The sequence below is a fragment of the Magnolia sinica genome, chromosome 3, assembly GCF_029962835.1.
Source record: "Magnolia sinica isolate HGM2019 chromosome 3, MsV1, whole genome shotgun sequence".
NCBI classification, from domain to species: domain Eukaryota; kingdom Viridiplantae; phylum Streptophyta; class Magnoliopsida; order Magnoliales; family Magnoliaceae; genus Magnolia; species Magnolia sinica.
In genome coordinates this window covers 10,145,932-10,169,503 of record NC_080575.1, presented here as the reverse complement: position 1 = coordinate 10,169,503, position 23,572 = coordinate 10,145,932, and the positions used below count along the sequence as shown (strand labels likewise).

The 23,572-nt window shown below is 41.2% G+C and overlaps 1 protein-coding gene across 4 annotated transcripts; it reads left to right on the top strand.

Annotated features, from left to right (window-relative positions):
- The first annotated feature begins 2,261 nt into the window (after positions 1–2,261).
- Positions 2,262–20,594, top strand: LOC131239484 (pentatricopeptide repeat-containing protein At3g04130, mitochondrial-like). 4 transcript variants are annotated; one of them, XM_058237207.1, is made up of 5 exons: positions 2,366–2,472; positions 2,503–2,550; positions 7,391–7,800; positions 10,974–11,398; positions 19,729–20,594. In XM_058237207.1, exons 1-5 carry the CDS (start codon positions 2,428–2,430, stop codon positions 20,136–20,138), a joined length of 1,338 nt encoding a protein of 445 aa, XP_058093190.1. In that variant the 5' UTR covers positions 2,366–2,427; the 3' UTR covers positions 20,139–20,594. The 4 variants fall into 4 exon arrangements, with proteins under 4 accessions (XP_058093189.1, XP_058093188.1, XP_058093191.1 ...); XM_058237208.1 differs by having other exon boundaries at positions 2,353–2,550; XM_058237206.1 differs by lacking the exons at positions 7,391–7,800; positions 10,974–11,398; positions 19,729–20,594 and adding exons at positions 2,673–4,106; positions 4,197–4,561 and having other exon boundaries at positions 2,262–2,550.
- Positions 20,595–23,572: the final 2,978 nt, after the last annotated feature.

The window sequence follows — 23,572 nt, the reverse complement described above, 5'->3', positions numbered from 1 at the left end:
AGCTTTGTATAAGCTTTAATTTTGTCCCTGTGGTGTAAAATGAGCTGGTAAAACAGATGGACGGTGTGGATAATACACATACATCCTGGTAGGCCCCACAGAGTTTACTTAGTACGCCACGCAATCTACGTCCTAGGAAGGAATAGCTATTTATGCACAACGGACGAAAAGAAGGTGTTATTTACAAATGTGAAAAGTAGAGGGGTTTTGTCTCATATATTTAAAATGGGAGGGCTCATAAAAAAATAAAAACCTCTCCGAAAATTTCTTGGCATTAGCTTCTCACGAATCATATTGTTTTCTGCCTTTACCTAACAAAGCTTAACTTTTAATACGTGGAACATTTTTAGCCTCATGATAATTTATGCATTAGATCCATACCATCTATTAAAATTTAGCTTGTTGTTTACACTTCACTGTTAGCCACCCGCACTAGAATCGATACCAAGACCTCAATGTTGAAAAGTGTGGCACATTTAAAACTCAAGTGCACCATACTATAGAAAATAGTGAGGATTGAACAATCACTGGTGAAACCTTTCTAGGGTTTAGGATGAGACTCATTTGCCATCCAACCTTTTTGTAAGGTCACTTGGACTATACGTGGCTCCAAAATGTTTTCAACAATAGGCATGTAATTCGCATTATTTCATAAGGTGTAATTCCCCATTATTGAATTTGCTTCATTTTTGTCTTATACCTTAAAATAATATGAAAAATTAAATAAATATTATTTATCCAACATGTACACCATGATGACTTGTGCACAAAAGTTTCACATGTCAACACTGATGGTTTTCTTCTCTCTAAAATGTGATGCACCAAACGCCTTGAAATTTATGTGGGCCTAAGATGATGTATTTCTTAGGCTGAAACCTTCCATCCATTCAATCACATTCCTATGCATCATTCTAAGATATGAACAGAGTACAGAAGAAGGTAGATTGAAAGCTTAAGCAAATCACACGAAACTACTGATTAGGAATTGATGCCTCCTTTAGAAAACTTTTTAGGATGGCCCCGTTAAGCTAATATTTTTTTTTTTTCATCTATATAACCTTATTAGATAGCAAAAAAAACCTTGCAGTTAACATTAAGAAGTCTTCAATGGTACTTAATTCAATCCCAACAACTTAGGTGGTGTGGTCCACTTCAATGGTACTTAATTCAATCCCAACAGCTTAGGTGGTGTGGTCCACTTGATCTTTTGATGTGATTGATATTTGGTCTCATGCTCTAAAATGATTTGAAAAAATTGATGACCGGATATTAATCTAGGGTATAAATCATGGTAGGCCCAAGGAAGTATCATACTTTAAAAGGTTATTATTTTTTTGTTAGCTTGTAAGTGCACCTACTGTCAATTCACACGTCACTGTTAGCCACCCCACAAGGGGATCGATGCCAGCTCATACCTGAAGTTGTGTTGTTTCATTATGCTCTACTGGATGGTATTTTATGTGCCCCACCGTGATGTATGCGTTTTATCCATACCATTCATTTATTTTTACCAATCATTTTATGTCATGAGACCAAAATTGATGCAATATAAATCTATGTGGACCACACCACGTAAATAATTATGATTGAACACCTACCATTACAAATTTATTGGAAGTCATAAAAGTTTCGGACAAAGCTGATATTTGTGTTTTCCTTAATTCAATTCCGTGTGACCTAATCAACAGATTGATGGAAAATAAACATTACGCTGGGCCTTAGGAAGTTTTTGATGGTGGGTGTTTAATCATCACTGTTTCCTAGTGGTGTGGTCTACTTGAGATTTAGATTTGTCTGATTTTTGGACTCATGACCTAAAGTTTTCTGAAAAAATAAATGAACGGTGAAGATAAAACGAATATAATGTGGTGGAGCCCACAGAGCACTGTCCAGTGGCTTGAAATGCACATCCAGTGTTGTTAGCTGTTGTGATCGGCCGAGAAGGGACGGCGCAGGAATTTCATGCGGAGCGGATTGGTTGTTACCCGGTAATACCTTTTGATGAGTGTTACTGTAACCGTTTGGGATGTATTAGATGTATATCTACGCCGTCCATTTTCTTTTTCATATGATTTTAAGAAGATCCAAATCTCGAGTGAACCATACCATTAGAAACAGTGATAATGACCATTAAGAACTTTTTGTAGGCCAGATCAAGCTGATATTTGTATTTTTCCTTTATAGATCTTCCCTTACTGTGGGCGGCCCTATGGAATTTTTAATGGTGAGGCAATCCATCACCACTGTTTCCAGTGGTGTGGTCCACCTGATGGACGGCGTGGATATACAATACATAATAAAGGTGGGACCCACGGTAAGGGTAACACCTAATCCTCTCCCAATTTTCTGTGACTCAGACGATCCGTATTCAAAACAGCAGACCCTCTGCCGCCGCCTCTCTCAATCTTCTCTTTCGCTATCGAAGAAATGGAATGCAACACTCTGTTTGGCGGATCTATCCGTTCCTTTCTCCCTCTCAAACCCTAACCGGATCTTCCTCTCTCTCTCTCTGAAGCCGTTGTTTCGATCCTCGTTGAAGAAGAAGAGGAGGTAAGGAATTTTTTGTGGATTCTTCTTCCTTCTTTCCTGATTTTAGGGTTTTAGGACTGTATGATTTGCGTTTCACACATCATAGTGGGGCCCACAGAAGTTATCTCTACCGTGTAATCCAGGCCATTCAGACCCTCCATCCAGGCCTGTGAGGGGTCACTTAAGTTTAAGGGTGGTTGAAGAAGCTAAAATCCTTTTTGGGTGTCATTGGAGGATGCAGGGGCTTGCATTTGATCCTCTTCATTCCCGTTGGCGACGCTTCATGATCATCAAAAGTAGGAAATGCTCTAGTATCCATAATGTCCATCTTCTTTCAGTATTACTTTCATCCACTCGTGCAATCGTTGAATTTCAAAGCCCATTCCACCAATTTGCCACAGTAGCAACTACTCATCGAGAAGGACAACAAAATCCAATTGAACATTCTTACGAAAAAGAGCATGCCCACAAAATCTTTAATCTTGCATCGGAAGTTCGTTTCAGAAAAACTGATGACGACATTCTCGATTCCCTTTTAAACAATCAAGACTGTTGTGCAATGCAACCTTCAAACAGCTTTGTTGACAACTTGCTCCAGAGATTCAATGATGATTGGAAGTGGGCCTTGGGTCTCTTTCGGTGGGCAAGTTCACGACCAGGCTATAGACACTCTCCAGAAGCTTATGATAAGATGGTGGACATTTTAGGGAAGGCAAAGCAAATAGAGAAGATGTGGGCATTGGTTGAGGAGATGCGTGGGGGTGGTATCATCACTCGCAACACGGTTGCCAAGATCATGAGAAGGCTCGCTGGTGCAGGGCGGTTGAAAGATGCCGTTAAGGTGTTCGATGAATTGCTTGTTATGGGTGTAGAGAAGGATGTTGAATCAATGAATCTCTTGCTCGACACACTTTGTAAAGAGAAGAGGGTTGAACTTGCACGCGAGGTCTTTTTAGAGCTGAAGGCCCACATTACTCCAAATGCTCACACCTTTAACATTTTCATCCATGGTTGGTGCAAAGTGAATAGGATTGATGAGGCACATTGGACTATCCAAGAGATGAAGGGCTATGGGGTGCGCCCTTCTGTCATAACGTACTCAACTATCATCCAAGCCTATTGCAACCAATTCAATTTCTGTAAGGTCAATGAGCTCTTGGATGAGATGAAAATTGAGGGTTGCTCGCCGAACGTTGTCACCTACACCACAATCATGCATTCACTTGCCAAATCTCAGGAAACTGAAGAAGCCTTACAAATCTTTGAGAGGATGAAGGCAGATGGGTGTAAACCCGATACGGTCTTCTACAATTCCTTGATCTACATCCTGGGGAAAGCAGGCCAACTAAGCAAGGCTGTACATGTTTTTGAGGTGGAGATGTGCAAGAATGGAATATCTCCAAATGTCTCCACCTACAATACTATGATCTCTGTCTTTTGCCACCACTCCGAAGAGCGAAATGCTTTGAATGTTTTGAGGGAGATGGAAGAGTCGGGGTTGTGTAAACCCGATCTTCTAACGTACAATCCATTGCTCAAGCAGTGCTTTAAAACGGGGAAAACAGATATTAATCTTAGTAAGTTGTTGAGTGACATGGTAAACAAGCATCATCTGAGTCTTGATCTAGGTACTTACTCGCTCTTAGTTCATGGGTTTTGTGGAGCAGGCAAGTGTGAGTCAGCTTACCTCCTCTTTGAAGAGATGATAAGTCAAGAAATAACTCCTAGATATCGGACATGTCGTGTACTTTTGGAAGAATTGGAGCAGAAGAATATGAATGATCATGTAGAAAGGCTTAAAACTTACATGAAACAAATGAAGGGTTCCACTCATTAGTAAACACTAGAGTATTGACATGTTTTTTTCCTCTTCTTTTGTGTTGTAACATGTCATGCTGCAGTTAGACCGATATTTTGTCTATCCACTTGTCACGAAAAATGTTTTGATACATTAAATTTCACAGGTTATTGCTATATACAGTCTTTTATAATTTACTGATAAAAAATATAATGGTGATCTTGATTTTCCCTACTTTATGCGAGCTGATTAAGACATGGTTCAAATATAAATCTTGCATACTGGAACATAACCATTATCTAAGATGAAATATAACCATCATTCTCTAAATCACCATGCAATTTATATTCTGAATGTCTCACATGTTCTTTCCCAATCTCATGAGAGAAAATTATCATGTTCGTGAGGACCTGCCCCAATCCCACCGTCATCATCACTAACATCAACAATTATTGGCCTCAAAAGCTCGAACTAATAGATCATGGCGAATCAATCCCTTTATCTCATAGCCTAGGCCCCACATCGCATGGGTTAGGTCCTCGGCCGAACCTGCCTCGCACGAGCTGCTCACCCCGAGTGTGCCCCTGCATTCCACAAGCCACCCCACTCAAGCCCCGTGTCAAAATGCCCTGCATTAATCATTCACAGTGAGGAATTTTGAATACGAGACCTCTCGCTCTGATACTACTTTGATGCAGGACAACTAACCAACAACTCTAAACGCTTGAACTGATAGAGCATGGAGAATCAATCCCTTTATCTCATAACACAGGCCTCACATCTCATGGGTTAGATCCTCTGCCGAATCCCCCTCGTGGACTCCACATAACAAGCCACCCACCTCACACGGGCCGCCCACCCTGAGTGTGCCCCATATCCCACAGGTCACCCCACTCGAACCCGGTGTGAAAATGCCTCTGTATTACCGCCACAATAGTCGGTGCCAATATCTTCAAGGACATCACAGATATGAAGATCATGCTAAACTTTGACTACCCTGACTGGTTGTGGGGCCTGTTTGACAAGTGTCCGTTGTTGACCAAATTACGGAGGAAAAACTTGGAAACTCCCCCTTACGAAAGCCTCAAACATTTTGTTAAATTGGATAACTATGTATGAATAAATGAAACAACTTTATAAGGGTCAAGAATTGATCACAGATATTAAGCTTATTTCCTCTTTCTTTCATTTTGTTCTCTTTTCATCATTGTGGATTTGTTGTCTTCCTGTATTGAGCTTGTTTTATGAATGGAAGCTATTATTTCTTTTTCTGATAGGGAAATGAATGTAGTGGTATCTTTCGTTAAAAAAATAATATAAATATAAATAAAATTAAAATTTAAAAAAAAAAATAAAAAACAAAAAACGTAGTGGTATTAGAAAGAAACATGTTATGGGTTTGGTAGAGTTGTACCTTTGATGCTGATTAAGTAGCTACGTGCTTTGTGAATCTTGCACCTGTAATGCGATGGGTGTTGAATGAGTTTGTAATTTTTCTGTTGCCACATTGGGTTGTGGGGTCAGAGGTCTGTCCCAACCAGTTTCTGAGGTGGGTTTGGGCCAAGTTAAATGGGTGGCATGTCGGGGTTGTGCTAGAAGCGTGGCCCATTTAAGTGAATGTGTTGGGCTCGGTTGAACCCTGACCACCCATATAGGTAATCAGTGGGTTGAGTTGGATGATCTTGGCCTGATTTGTACCATAACCAAATACAAAATAATAGAATATAAGTGTACATACATTCATGTGATTATGTAGATATGCATTCGTTATTCAGGTAGGGCAGGGCATACCTTGAGTCCCATATCCATTCTTAAACCTAAGCTAGATTGTGCATGTCAGTTCATCCTAACCCAATTACAATTAAATAGGTTGGATGTCAGTTGGGCTTGGGCTTGATGAGTTTTAAGTAGGTGGGTTGGGCCATAGTGTAATTGGTCCTGGGTCAGCCTCGGGCCAAAATTATTGGCTTGTTTAGTAATTGCCACTCCTACAGGCACAACAATGCAGACATACATGTATTTTTCTAATTATCCAATCAATGTCTAATCTTTCTATTTTATAATTTCTGCACCATGATGTTGGTGCATTTGTGGTTTTAATCTTAAACTTCCATTGGTCTGTCTTTTTACTTTTTTTTTTTTTTTTTTTTTTTTTTTTTTTGGGGTTTGTTGTCAACACTCACCCCAAAGACCCAGAATATCATCCCAATTCCAACCCATAAGAGTTCCTAAAGCCCAATAAGATACTCTCCCTTTAGCCCTTGTGAAGATTCGTATCTATGCTTTGATATCGTTCTTAGAAGTTCTCTTGTTGCACCCCCTCCAAATAATCTAGAGACTGAACAACAAGGCATGGCCTGCCATATGCCACAACCCAAAATGATGCCAGTTAGACAATGATATGTACTCTATTCGAGGGAAAATTTACCACTATAATTTTAGGCCCTATTCTGATCAACAGATCAAGCACTTCTAAGTTAGGATTATCTGATTGGGCAGGCTTTTGGGCCACAACCATTTGTGGTGGGGCTTGACTGATGAGAGGTTTGTATCTTATATCCCGCATGCATCCCTATGGGAACTCCTGCATAATTGGTGTGCAATTATCATTCCTCCTTAGTTTGATATTTTTATGGTTCATTCATTTGATCGTGACCTTTATATGCTAGAATATCATGAAAATGATAATTCGATTCTCACAGGCTTACCATTAGGCCACCTACAGGTTGAAGGTCTTATTGGTTGGTGTCCCCTCACAACTGTTCCATGTGGTATGGCCCACATGGATGGGGTGCATCTGATGCACAATCATGGTGGGACCCACAGAGGTCATCTCCACCGTAACTTATAGCGGAGTTAACACTGTTATCATTTTTCCACACACACACATTGGGAAATATTTACAGCATTTTCTTGATCCACAATGCAGTCATAATTATTTAGATTTTCTTGGATTATATCATCATCTTGTTTTTATTTTTTCTGGATGAATATCCCTTTGATTCCAATTGAAACTCAATTTGAGTTTGAATTCTAATAAACATTCACTGTACTGTATTCCAGAGCAATCACATTGATGCTCACAGCAAAATGTTACTGCGTCGAACTCGAAATCTGATAAACCATAGTGCGATAATTCTACGGAACTTCTGTGTATGTTCTGTAAGTGAAATTACAAGTCTGAGAGCCTCATTTTCAACTAGTTCAAGGGGGCCTAAATACACAGAGCTGCCCAAAAGGCTTCAAAAGTCGGAACGGAAGCCGTTTGTGACAGATGTCAATGAGCTGAAGCGTAGAGCTAGATTGGAAAGACAAATGAGGCAGGAAGTGCGTGAGGTTGTTCTGCGGCCCCCTGAAAATGGGATGTTGGTCAAGAGATTGGTCCCTGTCGCATACAAGGTTTATGCCGCCAGAAATGAGCTTCTCAACTGTGTGTCTAAGATTGTCCAGCACATCTCTATTCATTCTTGCAGGTACACACATGGTACGTTTTGTTCATTGTATTGTGTCTTTTAGGAGTTCGTAACTAATTGGTGATCTTATTTTCAGTAGGGCTGCACCTTGGGTTTGGGTCAACCCAAACCCGATTGTTGGAACCCGAGTCAAGGTGAGGTTCGGGTTGGAAAACTTCAACCTAATTTGAAATTGAGTTGGGTATGGGCTGAGCAAATTCAGCTTGGGTTTGGTTTGGTTGGGAATAATCAGTGTTCGAAATATCGGTATCGCACTATGTATTGCACCCTTGGGATACAGATACGTATCGGTTATCATACAGGATATATCGTTTGTATCGCATAGTTTATCGCACTTTTTGGGAAACATGGGGAAACATTGAGAAAATGGTTAATTTTTTTTTGAGGATTGTTAAAAAAGCCCTTAATTAAATCATAACATCTCAAAAAAAATGTGCACATAATAAGTTTCCTTTGTATGGGGTCCTAAGCTATGCGATGTTTAACTGAACTAATGCAACTATATTTAACTTAGATGCATGATATTTATAAATATATCATAGTCATGTATGAAAACACAACCAATTCATTGAAAAGCAAAAGAAGAACTGAAGAAGTAAATTTTGAGAAATGGATGGACGGTGGGCGTCCCTCTCCCCACTGTTTTCTGTGGTGGGGTCCACTCCGGATATGGATCTGACTCATTATTTGTCTCATGCCTTAAAATTAACTAGCCAAATGGATGGACAGTGTAGATAGAACACATAAATCATGGTGGGCCCCACAGAACTTGGTGACATCAATTCAGTAGCCAGTCTGGCTACACAACATGTCAGTATCTAATCCGCGTCCTACGTGGGAGAACTCCCCCGACACCAGCCATGGTCGGTGCTATGTGGGCCCCAACATAATGTATTTGTTTCATCCATTCTGTTCATCCATTTTTACGGATCATTTTAGGATTTAATAAAAATAATTATAGGGATATAAATCTCAGGTGGACCACACCATAGGAAAACAATAATGATTGGATATCCACCATTTAAATCCTCCTAAAGCCCACTGCACTGTTTATTTGACATCCAATCTATTGATTGGATCATAAAGACCCAGATGAAGGGGAAAAATAAATATCAGCTTAATCCAAAGCTCTTATGGCTCCCAAAACATTTTAATGGTCAACGTTCATTCAACACTATTTCTGCAATGTGGTCTAGATTATATTTCGATATAGCTAATTTTTTCTCTCATAACATAAAATGATCTATAAAAATAGGTGGACAAAGGATGAAACACATACATCATGGTGGGGCCCATAGAGCACCAACCACGAGCCATTGGCTGGTGCCCGTGGGAGTAGCCAATCCGTTTCGGACGCGGATTTCCTGCGAAAGCCTTTCGCAAGAAGTTCCTGCGTTGGGAACCCAGGTGGGGTCCACTGTGATGTTTGTGAGAAATCCTCTCCGTCCATCTGTTTTGTGAGTGCATTTTAGGATATGAGGCCAAAAATGAACCGTATCCAATACTCAAGTGGGCCAAAAACGGGATAATTGAACGTCCACAGTTGAAATATTCGTGGGCCAACAGAAGTTTTGAATCATGCTAATATTTGTGTTTTCAGTTCATCCCAGTAAGAATGACGTTATTAACGGTATGGATGGCATGTAAACATGACTGTGGGCCCTAAAAAGGTTTCAACGGTGGAAATCATTATTCCAACTATTTCCTATGGTATGGTCCACTCGATCTTTGGGTATGATTAAATTTTGGGCTCAACCGTTAAAATAAGATGGAAAAACCTATGGACGGCGTGGATGGACCACATACATTAAAGGTGGGCCCAAGTGAGTTTACTGAGACCAAAATACCCCTCCTTCTACAACTGCTTACCCTAACAGTCAAGGGGTATTTTGGTCAAAATAGCAGCTTCCGAACCCTAATAAGTCGCTTTGGCCAGCGAAAATAAAAAAAGGCATCGTACGGACTCGTCCGTTCCTCTAATAGTTTCTCTGATTTCCCCATCCGCGCCCCTCTTTCACTTTCCCTCTCCATTTTTACCCCCATCCACGCAGTCCGATCTGTCTTTCACGCACGCAACCCCTCAAATCTCGTTCCGGAAGGAATGGTTCGTCGATCCGGCCTGATTCCTCGCCGGAATCTCCGAGAAAGAGAAGAAAATGGCAAGAAAATCGTACTTACCTGTCGAATGGCCCACCTCCGATCACCGCTACAGCCAGGTACTCTCCGATTTCTTTTCTTTTTTTTTTTAAATTCAAATTTTTGGGTTTTTTGGTGCGATATCGTCGATATATCGGCCGATATTTGGGTTTTTTGGTGTGATATCGACGATATATCGGCCGATATCTGGATTTTGGATTTTTTGGTATCTTCCGGGGGTTATCGCGAGTGTATCATCTCACTGTGGTGCGATAACGATAATATCAGCCGATATATCGGCCGATAGTATCGATATTTTGAACACTGGGAATAATCACATGTATTTGGGTCAGATTGGGTCCGTTTAGGATTGTGTAGGGTGGAATTTGGGTTGGGTTCAGGTTGTGCATCTCAGGTTATAATTCAGGTCGGGTCAGGTTGCAGGTTGGGTCTGGCTCAGGTTGACCCTCAACCCCACCCAAACCCGCTTGAGTTGCACCCTTAATTGTCACAATGCCAATTGTAGTATATTGCTTAATAATGTTGCATAAGTTCTACAATCCTTTTGTACAACTGGGCCGTGCTTCATTTTCGAGACCATTGATGGAAAGGGCCTTACTATGGATTATGCATTCCTCAAAAATCTTCCTAGATTGGACAAAATCTTAAAGCTTCGACTGGCAGCCTGAGTATATACAGTTGAGAATGAAATATAGCAGCGGCTTTTGGTGAAAGGGCAAAGGATTGGTATTTCTAGGATCATCATCATCATCATCATCCTAGTGTTATACCAACTAATTGGGTAATTTTCAGGATCTTCCAATCCGGGAAATTTTCAGAGATCCCCATCGGCAGTAAGGCCCGTCCGTTCTGATCATTAAAACATGGGCCTACCAGTACTTGTACAAACTCAGGACCTGAGGATGTGCAGGATCAGACTCTGTGTCCATCACAAATTAGTAATTTAGGCTTGATGTACTGTGAAAAACATGCTGCAAATCCAAATCCTAATTTGGCAATGATTGGTTCTTATGCAGCTCGTGTGGAGAAGTTCATGTGGGACCCTTCCCACATAAAATCCGTACGTGCAATCCGGCTGTCAGTCCTAGCAAAGAACACAGCTGGGCAAAAGGAAGCGTTGAGCATGTTCTCCCTCTTGTGGAATCTTTTCATCTCTATGACAGATTGGGGAGAGCCGTTTCACATGAAGAGTGTCTCCAGGTTGACCGGATTCCAGCCATTGTAGAATTATGTGTGCAAGCAGGGGTGGACATCCCTGATTACCCAACAAGGAGACGGTCCTTTCCTGTTTACAATATTGCTGGGAAGTTGATAGATTTTGAACTGAAATTCCCACGAGACGATACATCTGGAAAAGATATTCAACCATTCGGATTTTGGGAGAAGCATGACAATCCAAGGGATAGCAATTCTCGGGCATCGGACTCTAGTGATCTGCAAGGTTTGCCTCCTACTTGACTTCTTTCACCCTCTATTTGGATTTTGCCAAAGTAAAAGAGAAAAATATAGCAGTAGTTGGTGATGAGGAAGGTCCCGAGCCTCTGCGGATGCACAGTTTGCTGATGCTCTGGATCCTTGCATGTAAGCCATGGTTCAATGACCCAGGGTCCCAGCCCATTGGTCTGATGGGCCCCAAATCTACGGAATCTGGAGAATCAACAAACTGGTCATTTGCTGGTGCTCAGGACCTTTATGTCATCTTTTGCTGTATAGAAGAAAAAGCTTGTTGTGCTTTTTAAGTTGGATATGCTTGTGTTTTTAGTTCTGGACTTGTCTTGGATAGTAGGATTCCAGTTATGCTTCAATAAGGTAATCTGAATTCGAAGTCCAAATTTATGGTTTGGGGGTGGAAATGTAAGTGGAACTCCTGTTATTGTTATTCAATTTTAGTGCGACTGAAACTTTCAACAGATTCAAACTTTCTAGGATCATTGTCATCACCATCTAAGTGTTATCCCAACTAATTGAGTTCAGCGACATGAATCCTATTGCACCATTCTACTCCATCAAATGCCGTAATTTCAATTAGGCTATAGGTCATCAAGTCTTCACTTACTAGGATGGAACTTCAAAAAATTTTGGCCATTTACAACAGAGAATCGAGCAGGTTAGGGGAGAAGTTTCGGCTCGAAATCTTCTCTGAAACTCAATGGCAATTTTGATCCTCTGAAGGAGAGTCACAACTTAGGTATAGTTGAGGCACAAAGCTCAATTAGACCTGAAAACTCAATCAACAAAGCACACTAATCATTTCTGATAATGCCACCAATGCCGAAAGAAGTCCAATTAGACCAAAACAATTGCTTTGGAATGTCTTTCAACTTATAGGCTATAGCTCTGCACCAAAAAATTATTGGCCCAAAGATTTTTCTGATGTTGCATTGCTTTCATACCGGACTCGAGTGGGGTGGCTTGTGTGAAGCCTGGACACACTTGGGGTAAGCGGCTTGTGTGAGGCAAGACCCATGTGAAGTGGGCTCACGAGGAGGGTTTGGCTGAGGGCTTGACCTGTGTGAAGTGGGGCTTGGGCTATGAGATAAAGGGATTGATTCGCCACACTTTACTAGTTCAAGCTTTTAGAGCAAGTGGTTAGTTGTCCTACATCAAAGTGGTATTAGAGCGAGAGGTCTCGTGTTCTAGACTCCTTAATGGGGGTGATTAATGCAGGGCATTTTCATAATAGGCTCGAGTGAGGTGGCCTATGTGAAGCAAAGGCACACTCGGGGTGGGTGGGCCATGTGAGGTGAGACTCATGTGAAGTGGTGCCTGAGCTATGAGATCAAGGGATTGATTCTATGAAGCAGGGGCACACTCAGGGTGGGCGGCTCATATGAGGCAAGTGGCTCATGTGAGGCGAGACCCATGTGAAGTGTGGCTTGGGCTATGAGATAAAGGGATTGATTATGTGAAGCAGGAGCACACTCGGGGTGGGCGGCCCATGTGAGGCGGGTGGCTCATATGAGGTGAAACCTATGTGAAGTGGGCCTATGTCTCACGACTTAGATTTCGGGTACTTGGCGTGTACTTCGGATTTGAGATCCACATCATAAGTTGTACACTAAGTGTACTTAAATGATTTGATATGCTTCACAAAATTTGCCTAGCTGGTAGTACTACCATAGATTTAAATTTCATTCATATTCAACCACATCTTATAAATAAGAAATCGACCATTAATTCCAGTCATCAGTTATTAACATAGCTGAGGACCCTCCCATTAGGGGTATTATGTAATAAACTAAATCTTGTCCAACAAAGTTGAAAGAAATAAATAATAATACATGAACATCAAATGGAATTAAAATGATAATCATGGTTGGTCTAGGGCATCAACTTCTTCCTAGAATTTCTGCAGATTCGGGCTGTTTTCAGCAACAATTCTGAAAGTTAACTTTTTTGAAGGTTCGAGCGGCATTATGTAATATTCTGAAATTTTATGCCAGAACCTCCTGACATTGTGAAAATTCTATTTTAGTTCTGAAATTCCAAATTTTTACGCAGTCTGTGATGATTTACACGAAATTTTAGGGATTTATCTACTTTGATAATTTAATGTTTGAATCACAATTAATAGATGTATCAAGGCTAACCATTAATCGTCACTTGATCAATTTCAAGGGACAACTGATGATTATCTTGATCTGACCATCCATACATTAATTTATTGCAATTCTTAATGATCACATTGATTGGTCAATGCGTCCACTAGATGGTTAGATCAATCATCAAATCCGGATGTTGTCATCATCTGATGTTCGGATTTTGATAGTTGGTCTAGATTGAGTTAGAACTCAACCATCCAATGGTTTCACACAATAGATTAATACATGATTCATTGTTTACCATTACCTTAGATCCATGCAGCCCATCCAAGGTCCGATCGGTCTGAAATTTAAGATTTTAGTTAATTTTGTTATTAAGAATCTAATGAACGCCGAGGATTTAATCACATGTTTCAAATTAAATCATATAATTCTTTGTGGCAAGTTGTAGCTTGTGCAGAGAATTAATCTTCTGGTATCGATTCAATTTCCTTAAATTAAGGAAGAACCTTGGTAAATCTAAGATCGGTACGATCCATTGATGTGTCGAATAGGTCTGATTCTTGAAATTATTACATGATTGAGTCTTAGAAAACCAATTAACTGTACAGATTGTATCAATCACTGTCCACCTTGGAAAAATCCCACATTCCGCATAGCAACTCTAAAGCCATGCGCATCGTGTACCTTTCCACGTGGATAAGTTAGACGTATATAATGGATGCCTGATTGATCTAATCCGTCCAATGTGTAGATCAATACTGAATTAAACTACTGTAGAAAGAAAAAGAAGAGAAGATCATTGTACTTACTTGAATAGATGAATTCCAAAAGCCTCTCTCTCACTTTTTCTCTCTCTTTTTTTTTTTCTTTTTCTTTCTAATTATTTATATTTACGATTTTTTTTTCTTTTGTTCTTTGAGTCTTAGTAGGACTCTCGCTATCACACGCGCCCTCCTTAAGAGAGATGGTTTGTTGGAAGACTATGAGATATGAGGGAGAGTTGGGATAATGAGAGATAAGAGAAGAATTGAGATGAGATCGATGGATCTCTCCCTCTCACTCAAATTTCACAAAAATAAATAAATTTAATTTTATTAAAAAAATACATTCACTTCCAAGACAACATCCTTAAAAAAAAAATTAAAAAAAAAATTCAACTATGAGATAAAAGGGATTGATTCACCACACTCTATCGGTTCGAGCTTTTAGAGTAAGTGGTTAGCTGTGTTGCATCAATTGCCATGTGTTTTCACATGAATGCAAGGAAAGACAATCTCTCTCACTTGCCCCTCCTTACTGGCCCCCATAGTAATGTAGGGGCATTTTCACACCGGGCTCGAGTGGGGTCGTCTGTGGGATGTAGGGGCACACTCGGGGTGGGCGGAGCCCATGGGGGAGGTCTCGTGTTTGAGACTCCTCACCTGGGGTGATTAATGCGCATTTCACATCGGGCTCCAGTGGGGTAGCTTGTGGGATGCGGGGACACACTCGGGGTGGGTGGCCCGTGTGAGGCGGTACCCATGTGATTTGGGGCTCACAAGGGGGGTTCAGCCGAGGTCCTAACCCATGAGATGTGGGGCCTGGGCTATGAGATAAAAGGGATTAATTCGCCATGATCTAATAGTTCGAGCTTTTAGAGCAAGTGGTTAATTGTCCTGCATTAAATAAATATAAGAGCAGGAGGTCTCATGTTCGAGACTCCTCACCGGGGGTAATTAATGCAAGGGCATTTTCACACCGGGCTCAAGTGGAGTCGCCTATAGGATGCAAAGGCACACTCAAGGTGGGCGGGACCCACGAGGGAGGTCTCGTGTTCGAGACTCCTCACCGGGGGTGAATAATGCGCATTTCACACCGAGCTCCAGTGGGGTTGCCTGTGGGATGTGGGGACAGACTCGGGGTGGGCGGCCCGTGTGAGGCGGTACCTATGTGATTTGGGGCCCACAAGGGGGGTTCGGCCAAGGTCCTAACCCATAAGATGTGGGGCCCGGGCTATGAGATAAATGGATTAATTCTCCATGCTCTAATAGTTCGAGCTTTTAGAGCAAGTGGTTAATTGTCCTGCATCACATAGCCACAACCATCTTCTTCTGATGAGCTCTTCTTTTCTGAAAGCTAGAATCTGATCATTGCCGGAGAGTGAGATTTTCTGCTGTTGTTGCCCTAGAAAAGAGCTACCTTCAACCAAATCTGTTGCATCTGAGGTCACTCGCATTGGCTGCTATCTCTTCTTCAGAGTGTTTGGTTGCTCATCCTCCATAACTGACACCTTCAAAGTCTCCTCTTGGACATTCAAGTTGATAATACTTCTTTCTTTTTTTTTTCGCACTTTTCACCGTCTACCACAATCTTGATTTTTGAACAAGGTGTATTAATGCTTCATGAACTGTGTGTGCCAATCTCTGAGAACAGACCCACCCATGGGCCTATATCAAAGATTTTTTTTTTTTTGTCCATGCACATGGAAGCACACGCCGAATCCTTCCACTGCTTTTGCAATTTTAGCAGGTGACTTGTAAAGCTGTCTTATTTGAGAAGAACCAGCTTGGCACTTTGAAGGGCAAACAAAAGTGATATTCTTCCAGCTTGCATGATTACAGGATATCCCATTTTGAGTTAGCCCACTGCTCAAGATCATCAACATTGATGTCCTGTAGGTCACTCATATTGATTAGGACCTTTTCAAGCCATGTTGATTGCTTCATAGCAAAAGTAGCATCCACCAATATAGTCAACCATGGTTCCTTAATGATAATTCCGTCCATGATAATTTTGGTGAACACAGTTGATTTGTTCCGGCAAGTCATTCCTTCCAGTCAAAGGGCCTTTAAACAAAACCTCTTTTCAGAGGCTAGTGAAATTCAAAAACTCTTGTTTGCTTGTTCCTTGCTGGTATAGACCTCCTACTGGGATCGTAATCCACTTGCATATGAGCAGAGGCATTTTGGGTTGAGGGAGCAAGAACTTAGGCCCATAATCTGTGCAATAAATCACCAATCTTTTTTCTGCTAGTCATCTACCATTTAGATTCAGGATAACTGCCTCTTTTACCTCTCAGTCATAAAAACTGCACAGAGGCGAAACCCTCGGTCATTGCTAATTTTCAATGTTGAGAGATCATGAGCTCAGTGACCTTACCAAACTTGCTAAAGACACAAAAGAACACAAGGCACTTAACAAACAGGGGGAATTTCTCCATTCATTTGATAATTTCACTCCAAGACTGCTATTTGATTGGCCATGCTATGGCCAGCTATAAGGCAACATGAGTAGAGATTGAGTGTTGTGAAGATGAGTTGAGATGGATGTGTGGGAAGACCAGGAAGGATAAAAATAAGAATGAGGTCACATCCAAAACAACATAGGAGTTGTCTCAGTAAGATATAAAATGACGAAGATCATATTCAGGTGGTTTGGTCACGTGCAATGAAGACTAGAGATGGCTTTGATTAGGAGGGGAACATCGCTCGGGGAAGATTCAGAAAAGGGGATGAGAGGAAGACCTAAAAGGACCTGTATTGAGGTGGTGAGATGGGGATGCAATCATGTAATGGCTCGTCACTTATCGAGGATAGGGCCTTAGGATTGATTGGGGAAATAGGATTTGCAAAGCCGTACCCTAGTTGGGACGAGCTGTTAAAGATGATGTCTAATGTTATGGAGAAAGGGCTGCTCATGAAATAAGTGTATGCTGGGTAGGGCTGTACACGAGTCGAGCTAGCTTGAAAAGCTTGCTCGACTCGGCTCGAGTCAGGTCGGATTGACTCAGCTTGAAAGGCTGACTCGGGGCGAGTCAAGCTCATTTTCTAAAGCTCGAGTTGAAGATGATTTAGGATATCAGATTCCAGAGGGCTAGCTGGGCTTTGGGGCTTGAAGTTTTTCATGCCTTTTTCGGAGTTCTATTCTGTAATCCTCATTAATTCTAAAAAGAAAAAAGATTTATTTATTTATTTATTTATTTATTTTTGTGCCTCATTGATTCTTGTTGGGTTGTCTTCCATTCATGCACCCATCCATTGAGCTTAATGGCTTTTGAGTTATTTCTATCTTCTAGAGATTGAAAGAAGAATGTTATGCACTTTCTGATCAAGTCGAGCTGCTAAATGTGTTCTATCTTTTAGTTTCAAGACCAATTTTCATACTCCAAGCAGTGTTTTATTTTTTATTTTCTCATGCACATACCTGAAGGTTTAGCCCGTGTGACATGGTGAACACGAGATTTGAGGCTGTTGAGTTTTGGATGAATACCTTGTAACGACATTTGGCCTGTCATGTTTGTTACATTCTTCTGCAGCAGACCTTATATTTCTATATTCTCGTAGAGAAATGTACACATACAATGATTTCTTTCTTGCCGACATGCTATGTGTATATCTGATCTTAGCAAAAGGTGGACCACACCATGCAGATCAACATGGGAGAATCAGGGTGGTCCACCCATCATTCAGGCTACACCAGTGTTCGAAATATCGGTATCGCATTACATATCGCACCCTTGGAATACTGATGTATATCGGTTATCGCATGGGATATATCGGTTGTATCACGTAATGTATTGTATCACATAATGTATCGCTGTTGTTACATTGGAAATTGGTTAAAATTTTCAATGAAATTTCTGTGATTGTTAAAAAAGATATCAATACATACTTAAAAATCAAAACATTACAAAAAGCAAGTGCACATAATAGGTTTTCTTTGTATGGGGTCTTAATCTATGCGTTGTCTAACTGAATTGATGCAGCTATATTCTACATCTATTCATATAATTTATAATTGTAAGAAGACATGTGGAAACACAAGCAATACATTAAAAAGAAAAAGAAGAATTACTAAATTAGGTTACATACATGTTTGATTTTGATTTTTTTAATTTTCCGCAATTCGGTCTTCTCCTCCAAATTTCGAAATTGAAGCTCCCAATCCATGATTTTTCATGCAAAACATGAAAAATCGTGGATTTGTAACAATTTGACATTGATTTAACATGATTTACAGAAAAAAAAAAAAGGATTAAAAAAAAATGCTCACCGGATCGAACATGTGGGATGTATCCCACTAGTGCATTTCGTATCGCACAGGTGGGATACAAGATATATCGTGGGATATATCGGCCGATGTCGTCGATATTTAAAACACTGGGCTATGCTAGAGAAATCAATGTGTTGCTGGTGATATGCTTTGATGTCCGGGTGTGGCCCACCTAATGGTTGGTCAGGTTTTCTCCACGGGTGATCTTTATATTCTAGCCAGCCTTTTGTAGGGTTTGGATGTTCTACATTAGTGACATCCTGGTGGGAAAGAAAGCATTGCATGCGAACATTTTCCTAAGATTTAGATTTTTGTCTCAAATTCTCTATGCCATCCATCAGACAATAGATGATCACTGATAAGTTATATCAAACCCAGTCAAAGTCGAGTCGACTTCAGGCAAGGCTCTTGAAATTTCTTACAAGTTTTTACTGATTTTTTCGGCATCATTTAATATTAAAAAGCATTAAGTAATGAGACATGCTCCAGTGCTCTTATAGCACTAAAAGTTATAGTGCTCCTAGTTGCATCCGTCCATGTGGATGGTTCCATCAATCAATTTGAACTGTCTATTTAGTCCAGAACACATTTCGTGAACTACAAAATGAAAAATCACACTGATCAAATGATCTAACCCAGCCTTGATTTGGCCTTATTTTCTATAGCCATCCTTCTTCCAGGCAATGTGGATGGGATGGCTATGATAGCCTATCAAAAGCGACGCTTTAGAATCATGAAAAGTCTGTGATTGGCCCTAACAAATAGCTGGATCAGATTGTTGATGGGATCTACTTTTGTGCAAAAACTCCTCACTGTCCATATTAAAGGCCATTTATCAATAGTTAATATTTGTTGGATTGGTATGATGTTTGCATGGTAGCCAATGAAGCATGAGTTCCACCTGATGAACAATTTGGATCCATGAATTGGACTGCATGGGATAGTCCAAGTGGACCAATGCAAGTGCTCTGAGAGCATTGGAGCATTTCTTATAAATAATATATAAATAATGTCGAGTAATGCCAAGTCGAGTGGAGTTTGTGCTGAGTTTTACCAAGTATTTTCAAGTTGAGTTTTGACTGAGTCGTGATCCAACTGAGTTTTTTTTTTTTTTTAAGACTTGGTGAAATCTGATGGAGTCGGGTTTCTAGACCATGTTCTAAACACAGGCTGAGTATTGTTGTAACCCATGCAGGTCTGGCTGTGAGAGGCATGGAGGCATGGGAGAAAATGCGGTCCGGGGCCATGAAACTCATGCAGAAATACGCCGTCCAAACATGTGGATACTGCCCTGAGGTCCAGGTGGGGCCGAAGGGCCACAGGGCCAGGTTATGCCAAGCACACAAACACCAGCTGAGGGATGGGCAGCACGCATGGCAGGAGGCAACGATCGACGACCTGATGCCTCCAGTGTATGTGTGGCACGTGCGGGACCCTCAGGGCAGCGGCCCACTCGTGGACCAGTTGAAGAGGTACTACGGGAAGCTGCCTGCGGCAGTGGAGCTGTTCTCGCAGGGCGGTGCACATGTGGGAGAGGATTACACAGCTCTGATGAGGGAAGACATTGTGGTGCCTGAAATGGATGAAGAGAAGTTGGTTGTGTGAAGCTGATCCGGGCCATTGGGGAATTCATAAATTTGCAGAAGGTCTTTATAGGGGCTCCATCCCCATGTTGTAGTAAGAGCATGTGGCATCCAAGCTCTGTGGGACCACAGTAATGTTTATGTGACATCCACTAGCGCGCAAGGGCTTTTCAGCTAGCAGTTGCTTGCCGGTGCAGGGGACTTTTTCAGCTCCGGTACCATAGGGCAACTGGGCTAGGCCAAGTAAAAAAGGCTTTGATGTCTCAGACAGTAAATATTAGGGAAAGGAGATGGGAGGGGAAGAGGGGATCATCCAATTTGCTCAAAGAGACGGGCATGGTTCAATAGTAAAGCAACCTCATCACCTTCATGTACTCATTGGACTGCAGCCTTTCAGGATTTCATAAGGGACCGATTCACTCTACATGGATTTACTGAATGCAGAAAGCCTTCTATTGGCAGGCGATCTTGTTTTTCACAGGATTTCTCATTACTCATGTCAGCATCCATACTTCTAATATCTCCAAGTGTTGTCACCAAAAACCTTCTTTGATTGATAGAATGTCCCACTACTGACACTTGAAAAAGCGGCTTTCAAGGTTTCGTAGCTTTGGTGAATCACTTGAGCCCTGATGTATTTTCGGTGAATCACATGGAGCTAGACCAGTGAGCTATTACACTTTCTTAAAGGGATTGCTGCTTCCGAGCCCACCTTGTGGTTGTCATCACTTGATCACTTTTCCACTAAAAGCAATTGCTCAAGAACATTAGCGACGGCCATGGGTCATGAACTTCTTTTCCTGGAGAAGAAGCAATGACGGTATTTGAGAAATAAGCATTGGCTAACTCTGTGCTAGTAGCGTGGTAAGACAGAGGATGTAAGCATTATCCATAATGATTGGGCGTAAAGCACCTGTAGGTGGCTATGAGGGGGGATTTATTCAGAGTTTCCCTGGGGAGTTTCATTAGGTGCATCACCTTATGTTAGAACCTGAGCCCAATAAGCAAGTCGATCCAAAACTCAGGTGGGTCACACCCATTTATCAGCTGATTGGTGATTTCGGTCGGGATGAATTGACTACCCCACGTATAAGCCTGATCCACAAAACTCGGGTGGGCCACACCATGTGGATATAGAGGTTATGGCAATGATATTACATTGCCTCCATGGTGTGGCCCACCTGAGTTTAGGATTGAGCTGTTTTGCACGGGTGGTGAACTTGAGATGGTAAAACTGATGGACGGAGTGGATGGCACAAATGCACTTTGGTGGGATCCACAGCTTGGATGTTGCGTGCACTTCCTGAAATGATTGTAGTGTATTCCAGTCTTTATAGGATGTTCCCTGGATGGGTGCAACTTGATGATGGAGATGGCCCAGTGTCTGTGAAAATGGGGTCAGAAGAGAACTGATCACATACGGGCAAGGGCACCCCAACTTTTGCTTCTGCATACCACTTGTGTAGGACATCCATGCCATTGAAACAGTAGGCCCCACTGTGAAGATAGCATCTCTTGAAAATCAAGCTGATTCAATTACTAGATGAGCCGCCACGTGTATGTTGAGTCGGACCATCAGTTGTAAATTGGACGGTGATCGTCATGGGGCCCACTCCTTTCATGGTATGGATTTCATGTTGACAGGAATCATTATGGCACTGCAATGCAGGATGTTGCCATGGCCTGTAGACGATCGATTCTCATCAGTAGGATGTGAACCCCACCTGAGAGTCCGAGTATTTGAAGGTTAGGAGCATTTTTCAAATGTATGTGGTCCAGTGCTCAGCAATTTAGATCTCAGGGCTCCTAGATTCAAGGGAGCACTAGATAATCGTATTGATTGATCTTTACTGTTGATTAACATTTCATGGCCCACAATGAAAAGATTAGAGTGGTGGTGTGAATATCCTATAGATAGACGGTTCGCATCATTTATATAAAATGGTCTCAATCATCAATTTGAACCATCTATATGTTAAAGCTGGTGCATGCATTTGTCCAGGCAATTCTAGCCGTCCCATCCATAGCTTGGAAATGGATGGCTATAGATGAATTGGATCAGTAATTAGTTTGATGTTTTCGGTTTTGCCTGGACACGTGCGGCCGGGTGTGATGGATGGTATGGATCGTGCGATTGTAGTGCAAGCGTCCGGACGGGAACAACGCTAGTCCTCCAGAGGATATTTACTGATAATCAAGTTGGGTTTTGGCAGAAGGTAGTAAAGAGAATGACTTTGTTACTCTGGCGAAGTGATGGTTGATACACAGGAGCTGATAGGTGGCATACGTGGCATTCAAGTAACTCAATTTAAACCATCATGGTGTCTCCCCTTTAGCTGGATCATAAACCGAAAAGGTACACTAATTTGATAACCGTTATAGTCAATCTGTGGACATTTATTGAATGGTTGAGATGAAAAGAGCCTTGAAAGAGAGCCAACGGTTGGAATGCTGCAAACAAGTAGCCCTAATGAGTTTAAAATTGTTGGGCGAAGCTGATCTGACGTATCAATTGATATCTCTGCCAGAATATCAACTTGTTCCTGGGAGACGTGGATTTTTTCTGAATTGGGAATATGGAAAAAAGGCGTTAATATGAGACTTTTAGTTCCCTCTCACTGGAAAAAAAACAAGACTCCTTTGGTACGTCACTTGCCCTGATCCAGTCAGGTTCATCTTCGGTTCAAAAAAAAAAAAAAAAAAAAAGGAAAGAAAAAAAAGAAAAGAAAAGAGGAAAGGATTACTGGTAGACAAACCACTCGATTGAAATAATCAAAATTGGCACTCTCCAAATTGTGGGTCATGTTATGGATGAGGCTCCGGCCTTTGATTAGTTTACTTTGAAAAAAAAAGAGAGAGAAAAGAAGAAGATAAAAGGCAGAAGCGAAGGTCCAAAAGAGGCCAAAGCTTCTTTGGGGCATCCGGCTGTGGGCCCCTTCAGATCAAAAAGAGTCCCATTTGGGCTGGGCTGGGCTACATCAGGACACTTCCATCACTTTTTTTAAAGTATGGTCAGTTTCCAACATTTACTTGGAAGAGAAGTGATATCTGTGAGCACTATAGGTTACAGAGCTAGTTTTATTGGGATATTTTTAGGTCGTCTAAGGGCACCACTGTAAAAAATAAAAATAAATAATAATAATAATAATAATAATAATAATAATAAAAGATTAAATAAATGACCAAACTATCCAAAATAGCGCTGCACATGTGGGTTGGTAGATTAGTAGAACAAAACCAGATATTGGTACCAAGTCATACAAACCTCCTTACACAAGAAAAGAGATTTCCAGGACCTAGTTCTGCTGTTATTCCAGGCATAATGACTGTAAAAAGCATTCAAAACCAAATTCATACCAGGAAATGTAAGGCAGCATACCAAAAAAGGAAAAAAAAGAAAAAGGAAAAGAAGAAAAAGGAGAAGCCCCACTTAAAGATCTCGATACAAACCAACTA